This window comes from Brassica napus, chromosome C8, assembly GCF_020379485.1.
Source record: "Brassica napus cultivar Da-Ae chromosome C8, Da-Ae, whole genome shotgun sequence".
NCBI lineage: Eukaryota > Viridiplantae > Streptophyta > Magnoliopsida > Brassicales > Brassicaceae > Brassica > Brassica napus.
In genome coordinates, this window is record NC_063451.1 from 45,838,683 (window position 1) to 45,848,589 (window position 9,907).

The following is a 9,907-nucleotide window of genomic DNA, read 5'->3' on the forward strand; positions in this document are numbered from 1 at the left end:
ACAAGTTATTTGTCCAAATATTCGTTCAATTGCATTTTAAAATTACTTGCAAATAAAATAAATTATACAAACATTTTCTTATTTCCTTTCGTTTTTAATATAGAATTCTATATACACATAATTCATTTGCAAATATTATTAGGCAACACGATGGAAACAAAAATAGAAGCAATGAGACTTGTGCATAACTCTATTTATCGACAGTCTGACTCAAAGTGCTTTCGTAAGCAATAACACAATAATGCTTTACCCTTTTCTGCCTCCACTGTTCCTCCACTCTTCCCTCTCCTTTCGCTTCATCACTCCTTTTTATTTCCACCCTATTTTCTTGATTAATTATTATCTTCATATATATAAATGACAGTTAATTGTGAGAGTATTCATTTTTAATAAATAAAATGGCCATATAGTTATTTTTTCTTAATATGAATACCAACAACAGCTTAATATATCAATGTATATATGTGATATGTTGACCGTATGGTGTTACCGTTGACCAGTGACTGATGTAATCATATTATATGAATATTATATATATGTACAATAAATATTTGTAACAGAAATAAGAGTCTCATAGACCGACAAACAGACCAAAAAGTAATCTTAAAACCCTAGCTTCCCAAATAGGTTACATGGCTCTATACTCTATAAATGATGTGGGCTTGTAGAGCTTATGTGATAGACGATTGAAACATGGAGGTGAAGAAAGGTGAGAACAGTTTTTTAGAAAACATCAAACAGGATATTGATAAGATTACAAAAGAAGAAGACGAGATTCTTAAGAAGAGAATCTCAAGCCACCCTCTGTATGGACTTCTTCTTCAATCGCATCTCAGCTGTTTAAAGGTCCAGTTCTCTATCTCTATATCTCTTTTCTTAAACTATTTTGCTTTGTTAAAATAATTGATTTAATCTCTAACATATCGGGATCCACAACAACCTGCAGGTGTGTTCCGGCGACTTTGACTTACCTGAGATTATGAACACAGCGGATGATCTTGACCTAACCAAACTCTCTCTCGACCCTGATTCTTCCCTCGAAGCTACCTCTTCAGACCTTGATCAATTCATGGTTATTCTTCTCCTTTTTATATTATTTCTATAAATTAAAACAATTTCCGCCAAAATATATTTCACAACAAACAACATTTTTACATGTCGTTTTTGCATCTTTCTTAAAATTTCACCTATATCTCCAATTAATTGAATTTTGTTGAAGAAAAATTAATGATATATAACTAATATTATTCACCTATAGGAAGCGTATTGCTCGACTCTACTGGAGCTGAAGGAAGCCATGGAGAAGCCTCTTATCGAAGCGCACCGTTTTGTAGATGCGGTGTACACTCAGCTAAACGACAATGTTCTCTCATCACCACCCCCTTAATAAGGGGGAAACATGACAACTCTTTCGGTGCTATTAATTATGTCAAAACGCATTTTCCAAATTGTAAAATTTAGTGTACTCGTGTTTTATTGTGCTGCGTTTTCAGAAACGCTATTGTAGAATCGATTAACGGCAATCACAATCTGAGAAAATGAACGATATATATTACGCCCTCCTGCTTTGCATTTAAGAAAAATAAAAGTTTATGGAAAAGTATAGTAAATTATACAATACTCCTTATAAACAAAGACAAACTGTTGACGTTTTCTTCTTCCAAGACTTAGACAATGCGCATAAACCATTAGGATGCATGCGGCTATTTTTTTTTTTTTTTTTTGGCTCAACATCAACTTTTCATTTACCAATTGGGGGATTACGTGATTTTTAACCACAAGGATTTCAACCACTTTTACATACAAAGTGATTCAGTACCATCAGAAGATCACTAGATTGGATCATAGACTACTGAATCTTATACTTTGATGTAATTAAACCCAATGAGAACAAGCTCTGTCACAGACAAAGAGCTGTCTCTTCAACCCCTAACATTCTACCACAGCAGTGAAAAACATAAGCCCGGATATTAGCTATTCCTAATCAAGATTATCCTAATAAAACCAAGTGCCAGTCACCAAGAGATATGAGTTCAGTACTCGGACCAACACCTCAACACCGAAGCGATGCATTCTTGACCGGAGTAGCTTCACCAGCGACCATGCCTCACTCCATCGCCAGCCAACGGAAACAATCCGTGCTGGGGAAAATAAAAGTCGGGCCTTGGCGGAAGCATCGAAACTGGTACAGTCTTCAAGAATCAAGCTTCCAATGGTGTGGGCTCAGCTGTCGACAAGGTGGAGGAACCGTCGCCGACATTGGGAAGCTGAGCCTCACCGCGAACCAGCTACAGAACTCGCTTCATCAGCTGACCACTCTGACAAAACAAGGTTCTGCGTCACGCTGTTCCCGAGAACCGAGAAACATGACCATCTTCAGCTGCCGTCACGTCGATCCTCCGGCCTCTCACCGTCGCAGGAAGGTGAAAACGAGCCGGAAGATGCTCCCCACTGAGTCACGCGCCGCCGCCGAGGAAGAGAAACCCTAGATCTGGAAAAAGGAAAACCCAGATCTAGTTCTCAATCCAGCCCTAAAAGCCGACCTTTCCACCTCTGTTGCTCCGTAGCCTCGCCGTTCTTCCAAAAAACGCCGAATGAACCCGTCTTTGTTCGATTGAAACTCGACGCAGCATCGACAGACTCAGAACAACATGCATATCGGCCATGGAGAAGCCAAACAGAAGAAAGGAAAGGCAAAAGGAAAAGGAGGAAGGGTTGAGAAGGACGACCTCCGGTACCGGCGAGCGCCGGACCGGAGTTAGGGTTTCAAGCTTTTAGTGGAGAGAGTTTAGAGAAGTTAGGGGCTGTACATGCGGCTATTTATGTGTCTTAAAAGTTAAAACAAAGTAATTAACGGTTGTTGCATTACTTATTTCTGGGTAAATAAATACACAATAATACAAGGAACCTCCCTCACTCTCCACCATTACTTATTTCTGTTAAAAAGAATAGTTTAACTAGGAAAATATTACAATTTGTCAAAGGGAGAGATTGGGACTACATTAATATAGGCTTGACCTGATTAAATCAGTGTCCTTCATCTGTTACATATGGATCTGTGCAATACCATTAGACTACTAAGTAAGTATGATTTATGTGTGTTCAAAAAAAAAAAAAAAGCAAGTATGATTTATGAACATATATCCCAATATTAAAGTGGAGGGAGATTTTGTAATTAAGTTTTGTTCATATGCTAAACTCTAATCCAAATCTTTTGGATATTAATTTTTTTTTTTAAAGTTGGATCGGAATAAAATAGCTCCAGAAAATTTTCAATCCACCTTCATTTTTTTATTTTATTTCAAAATAAAGTTTGGATTACTCCATAAAAAGTAATTTTTTGTTTTATTTATCATTTTTTAAATGGAGCAAAACTAAAGTGAAATTTAATTTTAATATGGAAATAATAATGTAAACTTGTTAAACTATTAGAACATCACCTGGACGAGATAGCTCAACTGGTAACACCTCAGGCTCCGGTCTGAAAGGTCACGAGTTCGAGTTTCAGACGGGGAAGAGTGTCCAGGACCGTAATGGTACAGACAAAGGCTGGCTTCGGGCCTAGGGGGATTAGGGCTGAAGGCTTGAACCCCACCTGGTTAAGCAAAAAAAAAAAAAAAAAAAACTATTAGAACATTTAAAAGTTCTCTATTATGGAGTAGAACTGGAGTTACTCCATCTTAGAAGGAAATAATTTAAATATATAACTCAAAATTTAGTTCCTTTGCGGCCCAAGTTTAACTAACATATAAAAACTAATTCTGCGGCTTGTGGCAATAGGCCGGTTCAGTAGTTTCATCTCAAAAGATGGAAGATATTTTGGAATATTTTTAAGAAAATGAAATTCATTTCCTACATTATGCTCAGATTATGTTTCTGGCTACGATTACCTGCATGTGAACGTGACCCAAGAAAAATGATTAGAGGGTATGCTGATAAAAGTGAGAAACTAATTGAAAAATATCAACCAGTCGAAGTAATTATCAAAACGCATGTTTTCAGCCATTGAGAAGAAACAAAGTGTATAAACTCAAACGCAAACGCTGATCTAGATTGTCAAAGAAGACAAGCGTCCCAAAGAATGCGATTTGCGACCAATAAAACAAGAAAGAAAAGGACGTTCACGTGGACCTACCCGCAGCGTATAAGAACCTCTCTCACTCTCCACCATCACCACGTCTCTCACTATAACTGCATCCCACTCTAACAAACCAAAACGAGTATCCATTTTCAAATTCGAATTTGAAATTTTCATCGGAGAAGTTTTGTCGATGAAGGTGATGGCGTCGAGGAATTCAAAGCGTAAGGCTGGGGCGACGCCGTTCGCCGCGAAGAACCTTCCGTCGATGAGTTCGATCCGGAAGAGAGCTCTGATCTCTCCACTATCCGCTGCTTCCGTCGACTCCTGCTCCAATTTGCTTTCTGCAGTCGACGACAATGTCTCATGCGGTTCCAGCAGAGTCGAGGAGAGCTCGAAGCTGAAGAAGATTCGAATCGAAGAGGAAGAAGAAGTTTCTGGACCTGCTGATCCGAAGTTTCGGAGGATCACGAGGTCATACTCTAAGCTAACCAAGGAGAAGGAGGGAGACGAGATCGAAGTAAGCGAATCGTCCTTCACACGATCCGACGTGACGTTTGCCGAGAATAAGGAGAGCGACGTCGTATCGGGAGTAGAGTCTTGCTCCAAGTTCGGAAGCGTAACCGGAGGAGGAGGAGGCGATTACGAAGAAACCGAAATCTCCAAACCGAGCGGACACGTGGAGGCGAAGGCGGAGCTTGAGACAATCGGATTCGTCTCCGATCTCGCTTGCGCAGAGACGTTCTCAGACGAAGAGGATGAGTCGTCGGAGATATTTTCACAGTACTCATCGGATTACACTTCTTCAGTTTTTTCCGACTCTGGCAGCGACTTCTCGGAGAGATCTAGCTCTGATTCTCCTGTTTCACATACTCGCTCTCTGTACCTCGCGTTCAAGGAACAGTTCTGTAGATCCACGATCCCTAACGATCTCGAATCTTCTCTCCATGAACAAAGCCGTGAAACTCAGTCTGACGTAAGCGTATAATGCTTTCTCATATCTCTTGCTATTGATTACAGCTTGAATGTGTTGTTAATTGCTTGAAACCATCACTCGATTATTGTTTTAGCTGTTAAGGTTTGAAGATGAAGAGATTGAGGAAAGCTATCAAAGGCTTAGAGAAAGAGAGAGAAGCCATGCGCATCTGCGTGACTGCGCTAAAGCTTACTGCTCCAGGATGGATCATGCTGATTTCATCCCTCAGCTACGCTTGATCATGGTTCAATGGATTGTGGAGGTTGAACATTTATTTGATTGAACCGTCTAATAAAGAACGATTCTAAATGTATGTATGGTGTTCTTCTGTTTTGCTGATTTGTCTTCTCACTGACTATACGCAGCAATGTTCTGCAATGGAGCTTCAGCCAGAGACGTTGTTTCTTGGAGTTAGTCTGCTGGATCGTTTCCTGAGCAAAGGAACCTTCAAGAACGAGAGGACCCTAGTACTAGTCGGGATTGCGAGTCTTACTCTAGCCACCAGAATTGAAGAAAACCAACCTTACAATAGGTACAAACCATGTTCCATCTTTCATTATTCTGACTTCTAGTGTTCATTAGGTAAAATGGTCTCAATAAGAAGATGACTATATGGTTTCCATATACAAATCTTATATGGTCACGTGTGTCAAATATTGGAATCTGTTTCCCAAAAGCTTCTGCACACACACATATGACATATCAATAGTTCAATTTTCTTTAGCTCCTCACCTGATACTTTCTCCATTTGATTAGCATCCGGAGAAGGAACTTCTACATCCAGAACCTAAAGTACAGCCGGCATGAAGTGGTGGCAATGGAGTGGCTGGTTCAAGAAGTTCTCAACTTCAAATGCTTCTCGCCCACAATCTTTAACTTCTTATGGTAAAATCCTTTATTACTGAATATTTGATTATTTTCTGTTGCAAGACACACACATACACACAATGAAATATACATATAATTATCATTGATACATCTCAGGTTTTACCTAAAAGCTGCACGAGCCAATCCAGAAGTTGGAAAGAAAGCGAGATCCTTGGCCATAACCTCACTATCCGATCACACTCAACTCTGTTTTTGGCCCTCAACTGTCGCAGCCGGGCTTGTAGTTCTCGCCTGCAGTGAACACAACAAAATCTCAGCCTACCAACGAGTCATAAAGGTACCAAACTCTTCATCACTACTTAAAGACTTTTTGATCTCAAAGAACATACAGAACATTCACAATCCAAACCTCCATCTCTCTCTCTCTGCAGGTTCATGTTAGAACAAAAGATAACGACCTGCCTGAATGCGTAAAGGTATTTTTTCAACACCGCTCCCATCGTATCATACTTCCTTTTCTCCACTAAAAGAGTTAATGGATATATGTTTACATTTGTGTTTCTATATACAGAGCCTGGAATGGTTGCTTGAGCAGTAAGCAATCGACAGGAACAGGTTACACCAAAAACCAAATACAGTATACTCCAATACGAACTCACAGGTTATTATTACCATTTACACAACAAACATTTATAAGGTATATAACAAGCCAATGCCTCTACAGATTTATATGCTTAGTCTCTGGACTTAATTAGCTCTTGTCTCTGCATTACTAATACCAATTATCAGGCCACATTTGTGCTGCCACACACATTCATTGCTTATTTTGTCCAATAAATTACAATCTCATTTTATTAAAACCTTTTTTCCTATTTCTTCTTTAATAAGGTGTGAAAGACTTCTTATATTTTCAGTAATCACTGTCATTTTGTATATTGGTTAGAAGATCAATTTTTTGTGTCTCTATAAGATAAATAACCTAGCGTCTGAAAATAAATAAAACATATAATTGGAAGGACTGTACGATTATAAAATATGGTTTTTGGTACAACTACGATTTGAAATGATGACATAATTGCTGATTGTTGCCATCGGAATGATATTCCAATGTTTGAATTCTGGCGGAAAATTTGACAATTCTATGGAATACATCATTTCACATAATCTCTTGTTTATATCTTCTACACTAGTAGCTTGAGATTCTGTTCAATGTGAACTTCGCAGAATTCATTCACTCTTAAGTCTTAACATTAAAATTTCAGATAAGAGCTTGCATATAAAAGTTTAAATTGTTATTTCTCTAGTTTCATTAAAACATATACCACTCAACACATTTTGGGTTATCATTTTAGACATTTTAAAAGATATTCGTTTGAGAAAGATAATAAAACTATAGACAATTGAAAAGGTAATGGCATGAAGTTTTCCGGACCGTTTAAATGGCTTTCTGACGTGGGAATATATCACTACAATTAAAATATGCAAATAATGACTTTTAGTAAGCATCAAAGATGAAATAACAACAAAGCAAAAAACATACAAAAGTAAAATTTAGAATCAAAATATCAAAACAATCACACTCTCAGGGGCCAATTAGATATCTCCCAATCACATTTACACACCAAAACAAACAATCAAACAAGAACTCATTCAATGATACAATGCATAAAAATCAATTTAACGGTAGGCTAATATAGGAATCCGTCAACCATAACGGCCAAGAGCGACGGAGAAGTCGACAGAAACGCCAAAGAGAAGAATGGCTAAGCCGGTGAAGTTAATGAGACGTGACTCAGCGTTTGTGCTCTGACCAAGCATCGTGGCTCTCTGCATGAGTCCGGTAAGTGCTGCGACGATACCCATATAAAATAGAGCCCGACCACCTAAGACGTGCCACGGCATCATCCTTGCTCTTGCCCCTGATGAAGATTGTGGCGCAAGGAATGTGAATGCACCAAGTAGCCACTGTAAAGTTACATCACCACCACAAATTTTCAACAAAGCGATGGTTTAATTAACGTTGAAATCCATGTCTATGAACTGAAATTAACCTGGAGGCCGAGGAGGATGAAAGTGGTGAGGCCGATCCAGGAGTGAAGAGATACCATGTCTTTAAGGTTTAGTTTGTCGTGGAATCTAAAGGCAGCGGAGATTCCGACAATACCTAGAACTAATCCTATTAAGTGAAGCCCACCGTGAACCATTTTCTGTACTTGGTGCGAGGCATATGCCGTTTTGTACGTCATCATCGCTGCACAATCATTGTCAATTGTTGTTTTTATAATTAATTCATGCATAATCACGAATGTAATTTTTTGGAAACCTAAATCATTTTATTGGTTATATTATGTATATGGAAGAAAACTACCATTTAATCTTTTTTTTTTTTGTTATTTGTTTAAGTCGTGATTGAATTACCTTGGCCGACGAGGAAGAGAAATCCACAGTACATGAGAAATGGGTGCACCTATATATATATATCAACCATTTCCGAACCAAAAAGAGTAATTAGAAAAAATGACAAACTAGTTAAAACATGACCGAACGGTTTGAAGTATATATTTATACACACACAAACTTACATTTAAAATCTTAAGGGGATTGTCCGAGCCATACTCGATGCCTTCGCGGTAATGGAGAAGCCATATGAGCATTAGAACAACGGCTAATATGCCAAAGAAGTGAGCCACAAGCGTTGAAAGCGACGAGTGACGCTTAAAAGGTGTTCGATCTGCTGAGACGTCCATCTGATTTTAGTTTGGTTCTCTTGCTAAACACGATGATGAGTCAAGCAATATTGAGAGAGAACAGGAGAGAAGAGAATGTGCTAGATTATGTATTGCGTATCGGTTCTGTCGTGTACTACGGATGATATCTTAAAGGGTTATTTATACTAATATAATTGATGTGTGAAAACAACCCAAAACAATATATAAATAGGACTGCCTTTAATCAAATTATGAAACATAAAATCATATGCAAGTGTTTAGGCCATATATAAATCTAACTTATAATATCACCGGAAGACATTTATGTTCATCAATATCATTAGAGCTAGGAACATTCTTGGTTATTCTTGGCCCCTAAACTAAATATGTCTCGCCGGCCTTGAAGGACATGATTCACTTGCTTCTATTCAGGACCAGCCCTGGTTCCGGGTTAGGGGAGATTAGGTCCAAACCCCAAACTTCCCCTAGTTAAAAACAAAAATCTAATATATAAGACTTATACTGTAACGCCTCGACTGCCCACGGGTAATGCACCGCCCTCGCCCGCTCTCTCGGTCCGTGGGCTCATCCCGTTCCAGCGATCGGTCCGTTAATTTTTCCAAGACTCGAAATCATTGTTTACTGATCCTGTAATCACCACCCGACCTTTTCCCGTGCTTTGGCCTCACTCGCACGCTATCGCGAGTCACTTCCCGATAGGTCACTCATCCTTTCACTACTCCTGATCAAGCACGCTTAACTCTAGAGTTCTTTCAGGATGTGCTCCGGAAAAGATAAGTCAACTTTGGTGAAACCAAATCAATTCTCTTAAACCTTTTTCATATATCACAACTCGAGATGTTACATATACATGCATATTTGTTTTGATGAACTGAATCGTTCGGTGACCTATAACTAATTAACTATGACCAAAAACATAACTTAGCTCGACTTTGTTATTAGTTTAAGAGTATCACTTATTTATAGAATTTTAAAATTAGTACAACTTGGTCATGCAAGATATTGGTGAACGAATGAATTGCTTGCGTATAAGGGTTAGGAATAAAAATGAATGGGGTTTCTCAACGAAAACAGCTAAGGTTACACACTTTTGGATTTTTTCGTACGTTTGATTCTAATCTCATCTATCTAACTCACTTTGGCCCTACCTTCTGTTGCCTTTTTCTAGAACCAACCTTAATTATTTTATGTAAGAAATTATTGATCTTTAAGTTGTATAAAGAGAGAGCCCCAAGACGGAAAATAGAGGAAAGAGATGGGTCCAGTTACTACGTCTAATAAAAGCAATATGTTTAT

At 38.5% G+C, this 9,907-nt stretch overlaps 3 protein-coding genes across 3 annotated transcripts; 2 read left to right on the forward strand and 1 right to left on the reverse strand.

The window, feature by feature from the left end:
* Positions 1-576: 576 nt before the first annotated feature.
* Positions 577-1,560, forward strand: LOC106434668 (protein KNATM). The gene is made up of 3 exons (XM_013875528.3): positions 577-846; positions 947-1,072; positions 1,259-1,560. The coding sequence occupies exons 1-3, from the start codon at positions 694-696 to the stop codon at positions 1,385-1,387; spliced, it is 408 nt and encodes a 135-aa protein (XP_013730982.2). The 5' UTR covers positions 577-693; the 3' UTR covers positions 1,388-1,560.
* Positions 1,561-4,209: 2,649 nt separating this feature from the next.
* On the forward strand, positions 4,210-6,766 carry LOC106414440 (cyclin-SDS-like). Its single transcript, XM_048765265.1, has 7 exons — positions 4,210-5,054; positions 5,149-5,316; positions 5,420-5,586; positions 5,811-5,939; positions 6,039-6,219; positions 6,314-6,358; positions 6,454-6,766. Exons 1-7 carry the CDS (start codon positions 4,272-4,274, stop codon positions 6,478-6,480), a joined length of 1,500 nt encoding a protein of 499 aa, XP_048621222.1. The 5' UTR covers positions 4,210-4,271; the 3' UTR covers positions 6,481-6,766.
* Positions 6,767-7,354: 588 nt separating this feature from the next.
* LOC106414163 (probable transmembrane ascorbate ferrireductase 3) lies at positions 7,355-8,744 on the reverse strand. Its single transcript, XM_013854872.3, has 4 exons — positions 8,465-8,744; positions 8,301-8,349; positions 7,934-8,133; positions 7,355-7,847 (listed from the first exon to the last, which is right to left on the reverse strand). Exons 1-4 carry the CDS (start codon positions 8,627-8,629, stop codon positions 7,587-7,589), a joined length of 675 nt encoding a protein of 224 aa, XP_013710326.1. The 5' UTR covers positions 8,630-8,744; the 3' UTR covers positions 7,355-7,586.
* Between the last annotated feature and the right edge of the window lie 1,163 nt (positions 8,745-9,907).

Coding starts and splice junctions, on each gene's coding strand:
- LOC106434668 (XM_013875528.3), top strand. CDS start 694: ATGGAGGTGAAGAAAGGTGAGAACAGTTTTTTAGAAAACATCAAACAG. Junction 847..946: donor CGCATCTCAGCTGTTTAAAG/GTCCAGTTCTCT, acceptor AACAACCTGCAG/GTGTGTTCCGGCGACTTTGA. Junction 1,073..1,258: donor CAGACCTTGATCAATTCATG/GTTATTCTTCTC, acceptor ATTCACCTATAG/GAAGCGTATTGCTCGACTCT.
- LOC106414440 (XM_048765265.1), top strand. CDS start 4,272: ATGAAGGTGATGGCGTCGAGGAATTCAAAGCGTAAGGCTGGGGCGACG. Junction 5,055..5,148: donor GCCGTGAAACTCAGTCTGAC/GTAAGCGTATAA, acceptor TTATTGTTTTAG/CTGTTAAGGTTTGAAGATGA. Junction 5,587..5,810: donor GAAAACCAACCTTACAATAG/GTACAAACCATG, acceptor CCATTTGATTAG/CATCCGGAGAAGGAACTTCT.
- LOC106414163 (XM_013854872.3), bottom strand. CDS start 8,629: ATGGACGTCTCAGCAGATCGAACACCTTTTAAGCGTCACTCGTCGCTT. Junction 8,350..8,464: donor ATCCCCTTAAGATTTTAAAT/GTAAGTTTGTGT, acceptor ATATATATATAG/GTGCACCCATTTCTCATGTA. Junction 7,848..7,933: donor TCATCCTCCTCGGCCTCCAG/GTTAATTTCAGT, acceptor GTAACTTTACAG/TGGCTACTTGGTGCATTCAC.